Source organism: Ammospiza caudacuta, chromosome 17 (assembly GCF_027887145.1).
Source record: "Ammospiza caudacuta isolate bAmmCau1 chromosome 17, bAmmCau1.pri, whole genome shotgun sequence".
Classification (NCBI taxonomy): domain Eukaryota; kingdom Metazoa; phylum Chordata; class Aves; order Passeriformes; family Passerellidae; genus Ammospiza; species Ammospiza caudacuta.
The window spans coordinates 16401871-16417910 of record NC_080609.1 but is presented as its reverse complement, the minus strand read 5'-3'; the positions used below and the strand labels follow the sequence as shown (position 1 = coordinate 16417910).

General features: G+C 55.5%; 1 protein-coding gene across 1 annotated transcript in view; it reads left to right on the top strand.

Annotated features, from left to right (window-relative positions):
- PKD1 (polycystin 1, transient receptor potential channel interacting) overlaps nt 1-16040 on the top strand; it is a 76700-nt gene that overhangs the window by 35380 nt on the left and 25280 nt on the right. Inside the window, exons 7-16 of the mRNA XM_058815662.1 lie at nt 2652-2866; nt 3871-3983; nt 4063-4189; nt 5049-5326; nt 5881-6609; nt 7660-7791; nt 9178-9353; nt 9728-9861; nt 10416-14038; nt 14992-15138. Coding sequence (XP_058671645.1) covers nt 2652-2866; nt 3871-3983; nt 4063-4189; nt 5049-5326; nt 5881-6609; nt 7660-7791; nt 9178-9353; nt 9728-9861; nt 10416-14038; nt 14992-15138 — 5674 coding nt within the window. The remainder of the gene's footprint in view (nt 1-2651; nt 2867-3870; nt 3984-4062; nt 4190-5048; nt 5327-5880; nt 6610-7659; nt 7792-9177; nt 9354-9727; nt 9862-10415; nt 14039-14991; nt 15139-16040) is intronic.

Here is a 16040-nt window from a genome sequence, read left to right as displayed (position 1 = left end):
TTAGACACGGCTGCAGCCAAAGCCCAGACCCTTTCCCCTTCTGTGTCTCGCCCTGGGAAGCAGCAGTGCTCCTCTCCAGCAGCATCTGTTCCACCTCAGCACTGGCCTTTATAAACAGGGAGTGCTGCAAGTGTCAGCCTGTGATTAAACCCACCCCTCGGAGCGCCCTTTCTCCAGCCAGCCATTCCGGGGGAGGGAGCACAACCAGCAGAGCTCTCACAGCCCTTGTCAGCGCTCCCAGCTGCAGCTGTGCGAGATGGGCTCCTCACAAACACATCCCAGAAAGCACATGGAGCGCAGCAGCTGCGTGTGACGTGGGCTGTGGGCGCTCCGGCTCCAGGGCTGGCAGCTCCTTCTTCCCAAACTGTGCCCCTGCCCTGTTCCCTCACACGGGGCTGCAAACTCACATTGCAGACGTGTTCTCTGCTCTGGGGAGGGAGCCTGTCCCTCAATGGGTGAGGAGCTGGCCATGGGATGTGGCAGGGAGCTGGCCATGGCTGCTGGGATGTGACAAGGAGCTCGGATGTCACATTGAGCTGGCCGTGGCTGCTGGGATGTGGCATGAGCTGGGATGTGACAATGACCTGGCCGTGGCTGCTGGGATGTGCAGCAATCGCGTGTGGAGCTGCTGGAACCACCAGGCTGTTCCCCAGCTGCTGCCCCACAGCCTCTGCTCCCCAGCCCCCTCCAGCCCATGTGTTTATTTTATTAATCCATGCAGATAAACATGGGGGAGGCAGCTCCAGGATGTGATTTCCCTGCTGATAAAAGGCGAATGGGCCGAGCTGCAGGCTTTTGGAACATGCAGCTTCTTCCACAGTTTCTGATGGGAAGATGGCAGAAGCAGGAGACTGTTTCCCTGTTTTAGGGCACTGGGCAGGTCTCCTCTGCCTTGCTGCTGGAGTGGACTGCCCTCCCCATGTGCTGGGCTGGTCCCTCCCTGCCTGCAGAAGCAGAGGATGGGACCATGCAGGGCACCCCACTCTCTGGGCAGCACTGAGAGCCCTCCCAAGCCTCCCCAGGCTTGTTCTGCTCCTCCTGCCCCAGCAGGGCAGCTCAGTCCTTCCCCACAGGCAGAGGAGAGCTCACATCTTGCTTTATAGAAAGATTATTCAGAGTCCTCCTGTTTCCCCTGCAGTGCAATGGGCTGGGCAGTGGGGCAGAGTGGGAGCCAGCCAGCAGCTTGTCTTTTAGTTATTCCTTTCTTTCTTACTTTTTGATTTTATTTTTCTTTTTTTCCTAATGACTTGCAGTTAGATCATAGCTGGAATTAGAAGAGAAAAATCTCCGCTGAGTTTTCCTGATGGCAGCAGGCAGGCAGTTTCCTACCCTGCTCTCCCTCATTCCCTGCCAGTGGTTCAGGAGCAGAACACAGCCCTTATTTATTTTTTAATCTCATTTGCAGTGAAAACTACTGATTCATGGAACAAGTTATTTTTGTCATCGTTTTTCAGCATGACCTCATGAATCATTTCATCTGGCCTTAGCCTGGGGGTGGAGAGGCACCAGTTAGCACCAGTTATCTCCCCAGTCTGCCTTGGTACCACCCTGGGAGCACTCTGGGGCAGGCAGGGGCAGGGCTGGATTGATTTCCACCTGCAGGAGGGAGCGTGGAGGAGCTGAGAGCTCGGGAGGGCGCAGGGTGTTAATATGGAGAAGTTAATAGGAGTTAATATGGAACAAATGCTTCCCTTTCTGCTGGCTGAGATTAGAAACGGCTCTCCAGGCTCTTTGTGGCCATGAGAGACCTTTCAGCACTTTCCACTGGGTCTGTGCTGGGATTGAGCCAGTTTCCAGATGGGGCAGGGACATTTCATGTCTAAAGGAGCCTGGCAGTGTGTGAGGGGTTCAGCTGCCTGCAGTGCTCCAGCTCTGCTTGTCCCCTCTGCCTGCTGCTTTCCATGGTGCCTGAGGAGCTCATAATGCCCAGGAGCTGCATCCAGGAGAGCTCCTAGACCTGCTGAGCTTTAATCTTCAACTGGGGCCAGCCCCACCTGCAGGGGAGAATGGGCTGGTGGTGGATCCCCCAGGTGTGCACAGGAAAAGCACAAATGTCCTGAGGGATTCAGCTGTCCTCAGCTGTCCCAGGCAGCTCTGTGTGACCACATCATCCCTCTGGGGTGGTGACTCAGGGCAGAGTCTGGCAGGGACATTTGCTGACAGAGAGCAAGTCAACCTGAGCCATGGAATCATGGAATGGTTTGGGTTGGGAGGGATCTTAAAACTCATCCAGTTCCACCCCTTTCCATGGGCAGGGACACCTCCCACTGTCCCAGCTTGTTCCAGGCCCTGTCCAACCTGGCCTTGGACGCTTCCAGGGATCCAGGGGCATCCACAGCTGCTCTGGGCACCTGTGCCAGGACCTGCCCACCCTCACCAGGCTCTTGGGGAAGGCTGGAGGAGAGTGATGCTGTGCAGCAGAGGGGCAGTTCCTGAGGTCCTGCTGGTACAGTGGATATACTGAAACTCTTCAGTAATTAAAAGGCTCCATGAAACACAGCCCATGGCACCCCGATGGAGCTGCCGTTATTTTGTTAATATTTTTAGAGAGAACCATAGATGGCAGCTGTCCCAGCTCTTTCTAATACTCATGATTTCCTGAAATCCACCCTCCCCCTTCTCTTTTTTTTTTTTTTTTTCCTTTTTTGCAGGAGCCTGGATGTCTGGATCGGATTCAATGATTTTGCAAGCCCTGGAGCGCAGCAGAGAGGGGAAGGATTCAATCTGGAGAGCTGTCAGAACTGGCTGCCTGGAGAGCCCCATCCCTCCAACGCCGACCACTGCGTGCGCATGGGCCCCACGGGCCAGTGCAACACCGACCTGTGCATGGCCAAGCACAGCTATGTCTGCGAGTACAAGCCACCAGGTGGGCTCTGCTGCTGCCCCCAGGGCTGGCCAGGGCTCCCCTCCCTGCCTCTGGCGTGCAAAAAGAGGGGAAAAGGGGGATATAGAGGGATAAAGAAGGATAAAGAGGGGTGCGTGGAGAGGCTCCTCCAGAGCATCACCACAAAGCGAGTGTGACTTGCAGCAATAGTCCCAAACCCAACTTCTAGAAACCCAACTTCAGCCCAAAATGAAGAGTTTGGCTTACTCCCATCTTTGCCATGAGCAGAAGGAGACAGGGGAGCAAAGTTCCAAAAGGAAGAGTTTGGCTTGCTCCAGTCTTTGCCATGAGCAGAAGCAGAGAGGGGAGCAAAGTTCTGAGGCAAAGCATTGGAAATAGCTTCTCGCTCTTACTTAAGCAATCTCTGCTGCTGCCAGGATCTGAGGCCGTGCTGCTGCCTTGGTGGCTTGGTGTCCCCCATTGTGTATTTTGGGAGATGTTGGGGTGGCTCAGAAGTTGATTAGGTGAGCTGTGATGTGCTGTGGAGGTTTGTGGTTATTCAGCTTTCCAAATCTTCCACACAAGTAAGAAAGAGAAGTAGGATGGACATGAAACAGGGGAGAAGGTTTATTTAAGAAGGAAAAGCCGTGGCCAGAGGGGCAGCAGCAGCTGGCCAGTCCCCAGAGAGCCAGCAGTGTTTGGAAAGCAGTTGGTTGTGGCCACATTGCCCAAGAAGTGCAGGGGCACAGGGAGGATGAGAAGGTGCACCTGGTGCTCAGAAATTCCAGGCAAATAATGAGTTATTGGAAGGGAGAATTACTTGCACAGTTCCTAGAAGTTAAAATTGCTGAATGCTGCAAGTGAAAACGTTATTTGTGCTGGATGAGAGAGAAATCAAGATACCTGTAAGGAGAAGGAGGGTACAGGATTATGGAGCTGCTGCTCTGCTGAGTGGTCCAAGCCCTCTGCAGCTTGACAGGGTGGAGGGAATGGCCTCAGGCCCTGCTGAGCCTCACAGCTTTGTCCCAAATCTCCTTTGCAAACAGGAGTTCTCCTGAACGCCGAGAACTTCTTTGAGGGGGACGCCGCGCTGGCCCCACGGGAGGCCCTGAGGAACGTGAGCGAGGCCGTGGCAGCAGAGCCGTGGCAGGCTGAGGAGGTGAGGGGGCTCTGCTCCTCCTGGGCTGCCCGGGGAGCCCTGGGGGCGCGGGCAGGTGAGAGCTGTGCGTGTTCTGCAGGTGCTGGAGTTCCCAGAGCTGCCCTTCAGGCACCACGGCTTCCTCACTGCCCTGGAGTTCGCGGCACAGGAGCTGCACCAGCCCGTCCAAGTGAGGTTCCAGCTGCACAGACTGCTGGATGGAGAAGGTGAGGATGCTCCTCAGCTCCTGTGGGGCTGGTGGAGGTTACACCATCAAATTTGGGCTGGCCTTGTGGCCCCTCTGCTCCTCTGACCCCTAAAGTCTCAGAAGTTTGGTTCTGTTTCTGGAGGAGATCGAAGTGTGGGACCCACAGCCTTGGGGCAGTGGTTATCCTGGAGAAAATAACAGGGAGAAACCTCTCTCCATGCATGAGGAGAGTGTGAGGACCATGTGGAGAAGCTCATTAATCTTCTGAGCTGTACTTTTTGCTTTGTGAAGACACATGTCAAATGGGGAATGTGTTCTGGTCCATCTGGCCCCACGGGTTAACAAGGAAGAACATTTTCCTGAGCCCATTTCTTCCTGATGGATGAGATAATCTAAAAAGCCTTTTATTCCTTGTACAACAGCTCAACAGTCACAGTTTTGGCAACAATTAATTCTGCAGCAGAATGTTTGTTGTAGCCGTGGGGTTGGCTGGTTACTAAAGGATCTTTTCTGACACTGACAGGCTGATACTTTGACATAGAAACATTAACTTCAGAAAAGTTGCTTAATGTGTTTTCAATGTCAAGGCCAGCTCTTGCTTTCACTTGGACCGGCTTTCGCTGTAGCACTGATCCTTTCAGATTGCAAATTGGTACGTTCTCATTGGAAAAGAGACAACTTTGGGTTTAATGATCTTGGTGGATTTTTCCAGTAAAAGAGGACATTTATGTAGCAGCAGGATGTGCTGCAGTTGCAGCTTTTGCTAAGAGTGGAGCCATCACCAAAATGGAAAAAAGGGTGAATTATGAGGAGAGGAGTGCATTAGTAGTGTTACTCACCAGAGCGGCTATCACTGATTTCTCTTTCACTTCTTCCAGACTACCAGGAGGAAAACAATGCCACAGAACCATTCCCCAGTGCTCAGGATGATGGGAACTGGACCCTGCTGGAGTGTCCTCCTGGTTTCCAGTGGTGTCCTTTGACAAACCTGTGCTCATCCCACAACAGCTGCTGCAATGGGACCGAGTGTGCCAACAGCTCCTTTGGCAGCAGCCCTGCCCCTGGATCCCTGCAGCCCAACACCAGCCAGCCCAGCTATCAGCTGCTCAAGGAGTTCCTCTTTATGGTGCCAGCTGGGCCCTCTTCCCAGTACCAGGTCAGTGGTTACTGCTGGGACCAGTGGGTGGGTGAGGCAGGTTTCTCCTGGGGGTTTGGGTGAGTTTGGGTTGTTCCCCTGTGGCAGATGGAGCCACTCAATCCGAGTCCATTGGATTGAAAGAATGTGCCCATTGGCACAGGGGCTGTGGGCTCCCTGCAGTGCCCTGCTGTGCCTGGGGTGCTGGAGGGTGTCCCTGCCTATTCAGGGGGTGGAACAGGATGGGTTTTGAGGTCTAGGATGGGTTTTGAGGTCCCTTCCCATCCAAACCATTCAATGTTTCCATGTCAAGGCTGTGCAGATTCTACAGGCTATTCCCATGGCATTAGCACAGTGGAGATGGAGCATAAAGCTGATTTCCCTGCAGGCACATTTGATTCAGAGAGGCCAAGGAGGGTTGGATGGTGACAGGTTTCCCTGTGCTATGTTGGGATCTGCACCTTTTCTGTTGGTCCCACCTGGCAGGAAACCCAGCACTGTGCCCGGGCAGGAGCTGGCTGCTGACTGCTCTTAACGTGAGCCATTAACCCAAACCCTCTCCTCTCTCTCTGCAGGTCCCATTCAGCAATGAGAACATCTTTGTCAGGCCTGGGGACGTTTTCAGCATCCGGCACAGCGCAGCCCCGGGCTCGTTCCTGCAGTGCCAGCGCAGTGCCAGCTCCGTGGCCGGCAGGAACTCCTCGGGGTGGGCCCTGGGGCCGTCCCCCAGCCCCGTGGGTGCCCCCAGGGCTGGCAGCGCGGCATGCTCCGTGCGTGTGCGCTACGCTGAGGAGCAGCTGGTGCCGGTGCTGAGCCCCGGGAACGCGGGGCTGGAGCAACCCGGGCACTACAGGCTCCGTGCCAGCGTGGACAACGGGCTCTTCCGTGCCAACCTGTCCTGCTCCTTCCGCGTGGCCTCGCGCGTGTCCGGCCTGCGCGTGCTGCACCCGGCCCCGCAGGGCTCCAGGGTGTACCTGCCCACCAACCACACCTGGCTGCTGCTCAGGCTGTCCTCGGGGACCAACGCCACGGCCAGCTGCCTGGGGGACAGCCGCAGCAGCGTGCCCTTCGTGGCCACCTGCCCCGCGGCCGTGGCCGCGCTCTGCGCCAGGGAGAACAACGACACCTGGTTTGCTGTGCTGCAGCTGGGCGGCCTCGGCGAGGGCCTCAGCACCCACGTGCTGGTGGCAGAGAACGCCGTGAGCTCGCAGAACATCACGGTCACCGTCAAGGTGGAGGAGCCCATCCGCGGGCTGAGGGCCACCCCCGACCCCGAGAGCAGAGTGCTGCTGAACACGAGGGTGGTGAGTGCTGGTTTGCTGCTGCTCTGGACCCTTCCCTGCCCTGGGGGCGTTTGTCCCTCCCCTGGGGTGTTTGTCCCTCCCCTGGGGGGTTTATTCGCCCCTGGAGCTGCCAGGGTGTGTTTGCCTCGGGGCAGGGGGCACTGCTTGCTGCTAAGCTGCCAGGCCGGGCGCTGCTGCAGGCACAGCATGTGGCACCTGCACTGGTGCTGTCCAGCAGGAGGGCAGCTCAGCTCACCTGTCCCCCTGGAGCCCCTGAGGCAAGGCAGGGCCTCCTGAGAGGGGTCACTGCCTGTCCAGTGCCCCGGGACACTAGGGACCTTAGGAGAGGCCAGTGCCTACTTTGTTTTGCCTTGTCCAGATAGTTGTTCCTTGAGGTGTTCAGATTTGCTCTGCTTAATCCTTACAGCAGCTGGCTGAAGCTGTAGAGATGTTCCACCCCTCCAAGTCTTGGAGTTTGCAGTCTTTTTTTTTCCAGTCCCCCATCCCCAGAGCTACAGCCTGGGAAGCTGCTCAGTAACTGCCCCAAATGCTCTGTACAAGCTCTGGCTGCTTCTGGCAGATGCTGTGCCTGCACCTCTTGGTCTCACCCTTCCTGCTGCCACAGGCTGCTCAGGAGGCACTGCTGGAGTGAGGAGGGACCTGCCCCATCCAGCCCCTTCAGTCCTTGGGTCAGGCACCATCCCTGGACGAGGGTCAGAGGCTCAGCTTACAGGTGTAGCTAAAGCCAGACTCTTTCTGCAGAGATTTTAGAAGGTTTTTTAGTCAGCAACAGGGACCTGATCACAAGAGCAGAGTGCTGGGCTGTGGGAGCAGGGAGTGTGGGGTCTGCTCCCAGCTCTGCTGGGGATTAATGGAGTCAGGGTCTGCATTTCTCCATCAGCAGCAGAGCCACAGATGATCTGTCACCTCTGTGCCATGCCCTGAGGGCACTGCAGCTGTGGGAGCCTCCCAGTCTGGCTCTGCTCCCTCTCCAGTTCAGCTGGAGGTCTCTGGGAAGTGCTGGGCATGCTTTTCTCTTGCACTAGTGTGAAATGTTCTCGTGCCTTTCAGAGCTACATCCCTGTGATGGAGGCTGGCTCAGATGTGACTTTCCGATGGACAGTAGATGATAAGCCATCTTTCACTTTTTACAATGTTGTCTTCAACGTTATCTACCAAAGCCCAGCTGTGTACAAGCTCTCGGTAAGCCAAGGCCTTTCCCATGACACCATTTCACCCCTGGCTTTCCATCCCATCCCACAAACTCCTCAGGAAAAGCAGCAGGGAGAGAAGGCAGAGTTGAGTTGAGGTTTTCACTGTGCTCATTTGCTGTTTCTCATGGAGCTGCTCTTGCAAATGCAAATAGTTTCTTGTACTCCTACATTGCTGTGCTGTGCTCCTCCTCTGTGCTTTCTCCTCTTTTCTCCAAGCTCCCCTTTCTGTTCATGGAGTGTCTGTGTTTCCCCAGCAGGAATGAGCAGGGAGCCCCTGCTCTGGCAGGCAGGAAATCTGGATTCAGAGCCTGGCAGAGGCAGGGTGCATCATGAGACTTCCATAGGCAGGCCAGAGCTTCTCCCACGAGCTGCTGTGTTCTCTGTCCTGCTCTGTTTCTCCTGGTGCAGACTGCAGTGCTGGCTTTGCCACGGCCCCTGAAGGAGGGAGCAGAGCCTGGGCCAGGGGAGCTGTGTGTTGTGGGGCAGGAGCTGAGCTCTGGCCAGCACTTTGTGTGTCCTGCCCTGCTCTGGTGCAAGGTGCTGGGTCTGCTCTCAGGGTGTCCCTTGGCCTCCTGAGCAGACACCAGCCCAGCCCTGAGGCCATGCTTGCACTAATTTGCTGGGTGCAGCACTAATTTGCTGAGGGCAGCACTAATTTGCTGGGTGCAGCACTGTGCTGAGGGCCTGGGCTGCTTTCACCTGCAGAGCTGCCAAGGTGCTGTTGGCCTGGGGGGCTCTGGGTTCAGTGCAGCACATCCACAGCAGCCCAGGCACGGGCTGCTCCTCCCTGCTGGGGTAGGAGGTCTGTCCCAGTGGGTTTGAGCCACTCAAACCAGCAGCTCAGTCCTGCTGCAGGTGAGAAGGTGAGGCTGCTCTGTCGGTGTTACATGCCTAGAAAACCATGAGGATTCTGCTCTATTTCTGTCATGTCTCTTCTTGTGTCTCTTTCCCTCCTTTGCCCAGCCTCTGTCCCTCTCTGTGCCCACCACACCAGGATCCTGGAGCTGCCCTTGCTGTGCTTGGTTTTATGAGCCTCTCCCCTCCCTGCTCTGTGCTTGAAGCCATTTTCTGCCACTCTCCTGAGGAAATTGGGTGGCTCCTGTCCCCTTGGTGGCAGCAGGTGCCTGTGCTCAGCAGCTGGAGCTGCAGGGCACATTGGAGCAGGCAAAGGGGCAGCTGGCACGTTCAGAGGCAAAGGATGAGAAGCTCCTCTCCTTGTCCTCTTGCTGTAGCACCAGCCCTTCCTCAGACTGGCTGTAGAGCTGAATACGTGGCCACTCTCTCTGCCCTGACCTGCTCACTTCAATCTAGCAAACCCCACTCTGAGGGCAGCAAGGGGACCCCAAACCCGTTCTTTGTCCCTTGTCCTCTCCAGCTCACCGCCTCCAACCACGTCAGCAACTTCACAGTCAACTACAACGTGACGGTGGAGATGATGAACAGGATGAGGAACCTGACCGTGGTGGGGGCCCTGCCCGTGGTGCCCCAGAACAGCAGCGTGGAGTTCAGCGCCCGCGTTCACGTGGACTCGGCTGTGGAGGCTCTGTTCCTGTGAGTCCTGTGCTGCTTGCCCAAAATTAGGATCCTTCTGTGCACATCTAACCTTTCCTGCACAGTTTCTCTTCCCAGGGCCAGCTGGTCCCTCTCAGCTGCTGTTTAGTTATGTGAAATCTCTGTGAGTGGGGGTCAGTCACACACCTGTAATTCAGGCTGAAATCGTTTCCATTTAAAGTGTTACGACACTGCTTTAATTTGGGTTCTTCCTCCTCCTCCTCCTCTCAGCACAGCTGCTTGGTACTTGGCATTCTGTTTCCTGTGGTTTTTTTGGAGAACCCAGTCCTGACCTGAAAGACAAGCCAGGATTGCTCTGGGATTTCTTGGATTCTCCTGTTGTGCAGTGTAACGTGGTTTGCTTGTTTTTCCAGGTGGGATTTTGGAGATGGTGTCCAGGAGACATACCTGTTCAAACCTCCCTACAACAAGTCTTTCCTTGTTCCTGATCCCAGTGTCCATGAGGTTGTCATTGAGCACAACGTTTCACACATCTACCAAGACCCAGGTATGCTCAGCAAGGCTCTTTGGGGAAGAAGGGGCTCAGGCATTTTTGGTCTGAGGGGTGTGTACAAGACACTTCCAAAACACCCAGGGCTTGTAAATCATTGCCTGATTCCTGAGCAGACAGCCAGAGTGACTGAGTGTCTCCAGCAGTTGCCATCCTCTCTAACCCTGTTTCCCAGGGAAGTTTGGCCATGCTGTAAGCAGCAGGTCCACCACACTCAGCCCCTTTTTGGGCAGTCTCAGCAGAAGGATGAGGGGCAGGCAACCCCCAGGCTGGTGGGGTGGGTGGGCAGCAGGAGGGGTCAGTTCTGTGGGTGAGCAGTAAGAAAATCTTTTATCTCTACCTGTTGGACTGGCTCCTTTCTTGATGCTGGTCCCCATACACACGACCTGGTGTAATTCCTGCTGGTTCTGGGCTGGAGCAGGACAGCCCAGAGTGTGCACAGCACAGGAGCAGAGTGTCCCCTGCAGCCCCTGTCACACTCCCCACCCCATGACAGCACTGTTGTCAGGCATGTCCTCACCCTGCCCTCGTTCTGCTCTCTCCCAACGCAGGAGAATACGCCCTGATGGTTGTTGTGTCCAACCAGTACGAGAACCTCACCCACCTGAGCGCAGTGCAGGTTCACAGCCCCCTGGTTGCCGTGCAGGTGGAGGCAGAGCAGGATGTTCTGGTGGTGGGCCGGCCGGTCACCTTCCGAGCCACCGCCCTGCCGTCCCCGTACGGCGTGGTGTACACCTGGGACTTTGGGGACAGCTCCTCGCTGCTCACAGAGCCCCAGCCCACAGCCGCCCACAGCTACCCCCGCCGAGGGGTGTACAACGTCACCGTGACAGCCAACAACACCGTGAGCAGCGTGGGCACCGTGGAGTGCTACCAGGTGTTCGAGGAGATAACGGGGCTGCGTGTTTCTGCTGACGAGGCTGCAGAGCAGGGGGCACCTGTCACCGTCAACGCCTCCGTGCACACTGGGGACAGCATCACTTGGATATTCGACATGGGCGACGGGACAGTGCTGAGGAGTCAGGTGCCAGTGGTGGAACACGTGTACATAAAGGACATCAACTGCACCATGAACGTGACAGCCGTGAATCCTGTGAACTCCGTCTCCCAGGCGGTTCCTGTCCGGATATTTGTCCTGGAAATACTCAAAATAGAGCCTACTTCTTGCATCCTGGAGCACCCCGACGTGCAGCTCACCGCCTACGTGACGGGGAATCCTGAGGAGTACATCTTTGACTGGACTTTTGGGGATGGCTCCTCCAATGTCACAGTCAGCGGGGACCCTGTGGTGATGCACAACTTCACCCGGAGTGGCACGTTCCTGCTCACCCTGACCCTCTCCAGCAGCTTTAACAAGGCTAACTACTTCACCAGTGTCTGTGTGGAGCCAGAGATCCTCAACGTCACCCTCCTGCCCTCCAAACGCTTTGTGAGGCTCAGGGAAGAGACCTCCTTCCAGGTCAGTGCTGTGCCTCCCTACCAGTACCGCTACCGCTGGGATTTCGGCAACAACGAGTCCACCAGGTCCAGTGGCACTGAGGTGACCTACACGTACAAGAACACAGGGGTCTTCCTGGTCACAGTGACCGTCTCCAACAATGTCTCTTTCAACAATGACACGGCCTTTGTGGAGGTCCAGGAGCCGGTTGGGGTAGCAAAGATTGAGTATAACGGGACGGATGTTCTGGAGCTGAACCAGATCTACCTGTTCTCTGCCAGCATGAATGGAACCAAAGTGAGTTACTGCTGGGACTTTGGGGATGGCACTGTCCAGCCTGGGCAGGTGGCCACCCACTCCTACAACAGCACAGGGCGCTACAGCATTACAGTGATGGGGCAGAACGACGTGAGCTCCAACGAGACCACCATTGATGTCACGGTGAAGCGGCGGCTCTTTGGCCTGACTGTGAATGCCAGCAGGACGGTGGTGCCACTGAATGGCTCGGTGAGCTTTGTGGCCACCCTGGTGGCTGGCACTGCCATCCGCTACTCGTGGATCCTCTGTGACCGCTGTACTCCCATCCAGGGCTCCTCCACCATTTCCTACACCTTCCGCTCTGTGGGCAACTTCAACGTCATTGTCACGGCCGAGAACAAGATCAGCTCACTGCAGGACAGCATCTTTGTCTGCGTCCTGGAGCAGATTGAGGGCCTGCAGGTGGCCAGCACCGACCTGGTGGAGGACTTGTATTTCCCAACCAACAAAACACTGCATTTGCAGGCCGTGGTGAGAGAGGGCACAAACATCTCCTACAGCTGGGTGGTCCAAAGGGATGGCAGTGCTGTGCAGAACTTCACTGGGAAAACCTTCCCCTTGAGCATCCTGGAAGCTGGGAACTACACTGTCTACCTGAAGGCCACCAACATGCTGGGCTGTGCCACTGCTAACAGGACACTGGAGTTCATTGAAAGCCTTGGTGTCCTAAAGCCCTATGCCTTCCCCAACCCAGCTGCTGTTAATGCCTCTGTGAACATCAGTGCCACCATAACCAGTGGCACTGGCGTCATGTACGTGTGGTACCTGGAGGATGGCTCCTCTCCTGTCACCTCTGAACCCTTTATTATACACTCCTTCCAAAGCCCTGGGATGATTGAGGTCATTGTGGGAGCAGAAAACAAGCTGAATTCAACCAATGCCACTGTTTCTGTGTGTGTGGAGGAGGCCATCGAGGGGCTGAGTATAGGGACAGCAGAGCTGGACTGTAGGTATGTCTCCTCAGGCTCCACGGTGGTGTTTGAGGGGGAGCTGCAGAGGGGCACTGAAGTGACCTGGCTGTGGGAGGTGCCAAATGGCACACTGAGTGGCCAGTCCGTGGCAGTCGCCTTCCCCACGGCGGGGTGGTACACGGTCCACCTGAATGCCTCCAACGACATCAGCTGGGCTCTGGCCAGCAGGAACATCTCCGTGCTGGACAGGATTCAAGGTCTGGAAGTCGTCGCCAGCAAGAAGGTGGTGGAGCCAGGAGAGCAGGTCACCTTTGAGATCAGGATGCTGTCAGGTACCTCTGTGAACTACCTGGTGAGCATTAGTGGCGACTACTCTGTGGTGCTCAACAGCTCCAGGTACAGCCACGAGTTCACCAAGAGCGGCGATTACCTGGTGACCGTGACCGTGCAGAACCAGATCAGCATCGCCCACGCCCAGGTGCTCATCTCTGTCCTGGAGCCCATCCAGGGCGTCAGGCTGCTGAACTGCTGCGAGGAGGGCATTGCCACGGGCACGGAGAAGAGCTTCAGTGCCCGCGTGGGCAGCGGCTCCCGCGTGTCCTTCTCCTGGCAGTTCTGCCTGTGGAAGGAGCGAGGCCGCTCCGTGGTTGCTGCGTCAGGAGACAGAGTGTCCTATGCTCCAGAAGCTGCAGGGCTGCTGGAGATCCACCTCACTGCCTTCAATGATCTGGGAAGTGTCAACATCACCAGAACCATCCAGGTGCAGGACCCCATAGTGCAGGTGTCCCTCAGTGCCACCAATGCCTTTGTCAACAGGACGGCGCTGTTTGAAGCCGTGGTGCTGCCCAGCAGCAGGAGCGTTGAGTTCTTGTGGAGCTTTGGGGATGGCTCTTCCACTCAAACCACCAGGGTTGCAGTGGCCAACTATTCCTACCTGAGCCCTGGGGATTACCTGGTGGAGGTGAATGCCACCAATCTCATCAGCTTCTTCATAGCCCAGCTCACTGTCACCGTCAAAGTCCTGGAGTGCGAGGAGCCCGAGGTGGAGCTGGCCCTGCCACCACAGGTGGTTATGAAGAGATCCCAGAGGAACTACCTGGAGGCACAGATTGACCTCCGAGGGTGCTTCAAGTACCAGACAGAGCACCTGTGGGAGATCTACCGAGCACCCAGCTGCATGAACCTGGATGACTCCAGCAGGATCCGGCTGCCCAACGTCGACGTGAACAGGCCCCAGCTGGTCATCCCAAAGCTCGGCCTGGAAGTTGGGAACTACTGCTTCATGTTTATTGTCTCCTTTGGAGACACCCCGCTGTCCAAAAGCATCTTTGCCAACGTGACTGTGATCCCGAGCAAGCTGGTCCCAATCATTGATGGGGGCTCGTACCGTGTATGGTCCAACACCCAGGACTTAATCCTGGATGGGGAGAAATCCTACGACCCGAACCTGGATGATGGGGAACAAACCCCCTTGTTGTATGAGTGGTCCTGCACATCCTCCTCCAAGGTAAGAGCAGCCTTGCCCAGCCACAGTGACCATTTAGGAGCTCCAGCTCCTCCACAAACATGTCTGGGGTGAAATGGTGTCGCGGGAAGCTTTTGTGAGCATCTCTAACAGAGCTGCTCTGGCAGGAGGGTTGCAAACGTTCAGTTCCCAGCTCAGGATGATGATACAGAAATTGGTGTGAGGTGTGGTGCAGTGCAGTGCCCCTGGGCAGGGCAGAAGGGCTGGCTCTGAGAGGGAGACATGGGCATTGCTGCTTCCATGGCATTTTCCTCTGGTCCCCGCTGTCACTGATGCTGTTTCTGTGCACTGAGAGTGTTACGGAGCTGCTGATGCAGCCTGGGAGCTCAGGGCTCTGGTTCCTCTCCCATTAACAGTTAAATGTCTCTAATGCCATCAGGGGACAAAGTTAGACTTTGGAGAGGTTGAGTGACCATAGCTTGTGGTCACTAGCAGGTCACTGTCCTCGTGCTGCAGTGATCTGACCCTGCACTGATGGAAGGGCAAGGGAGACCTGCCTGGCAAATCCCCATGGGAATCCACCTCAGCAGCATTTTTGATTGAATGTGGAACTCTTTTGCTTGTACAATGTCATGTTTTCTATCTTTGTCTCAAATGTGAAGTGTGTGGGGGTTGGACTTTTTGGTTTAATGTGAGCTTTTTGTGTTGCTTGGCAATGTTTGTAAGGTATTTAATGAAGAATTAATTGCTGTAAACTACAAATGTGAAACTCAGATGAAATACAGGAGTATTCCAACTACTGTTTACTAACCTGAAGAGTAGGATAATGTGTTTTATTGTCCACACACGCCCTGTTTCTCCCACCCTAGTGGTGGCACTGCACAGCAAGGTCTGTGACAGTGACTCTGTGTGGACCTGAATGTTTTGGCTGTGGACTAACCCGATGTGCACCCTTACCAAGGAGGGTTTGAAAGTTCTTTTCTCCTTGCAAGCAGAGCTCGGCTGCAGGGTGCTCTCTGAATTTCAGTGCCAAGGAAGGAATTGTCACAATTTCCAAAGCTCTATTAGAGGCAGATGTGGAGTACACATTCGACCTCACCGTCAGGAAGGAAGGGATGAGTCCCGAGGCCACCAACCAAACGGTACGTACCACACTCAGCTGTCACCTTCTCTGTGTGGGACAGCCACCTTTGAGGCACAGAGTCTGGGATGGTTGGGGTGGAAGGACCCTAAAGATCACCCATTGCCATGGCAGGGACACTTTCCACTGTCTCAGAGTGCTCCAAGCCCTGTCCAGCCTGGTCTTGGACACTGTCAGGGATCCAGGGGCCGCCACAGCTACTCTGGGCACCTGTGCCAGGGCCTGCCCACCCTCACAGGGAAGAATTAGTCCCTTTCCCAAGGAAATTTCTATAGACAAAGGAAACTTCCTATCCCACTCTTCAGCATTCCCAGCTCTTCACATGCTACAGGCTCTGCCCTCATTTTACCCAGAGAGCTTCCTAAGAGCCAGGGCTCAGTTTTACTGTCAATAATTCCTCTCTTCTCACCTTCCAAGCTCTTTTAGGGGAGGGTTTTTTCAGGGCACGTTGTTTGTGTCCCACAAATCCCAGGGCTGAGCTCACCCGCTCAGTTCTGTCGGGAACATCCATCGTGGTGCAGTTGGCAACTGGAGATGGACTCAGGCTGGAAGTGGAAACTCTTACAGCCCGGGTTTGAAACCAGAGCTGCGGGATGAAAAGAAAAAAATGAAATTGATAGTCTTTCAAGGACATTCCGTACTATCTGGTTTCCATGCAGGAGCACAAAACAACGCTCCCAGTGTCGCAGGAAATGTGCAGATACTGGCGGGATGAGCAGGGCTCCAGCGCAGGGCTGGGGAATATTCATCCCCTTTTAAGGGTCTGCCATGTTAAACAAGGTCTTCATTACTGTCTTTGAATTCATAACACTCATTATGCCAGGGCAGAGGGCTCAGTCCAGTGCTGGACAAGCCCATTTCTTCAGGGATTAAAGGAATTTAGACAGAGCGCAGGAGTCAGAG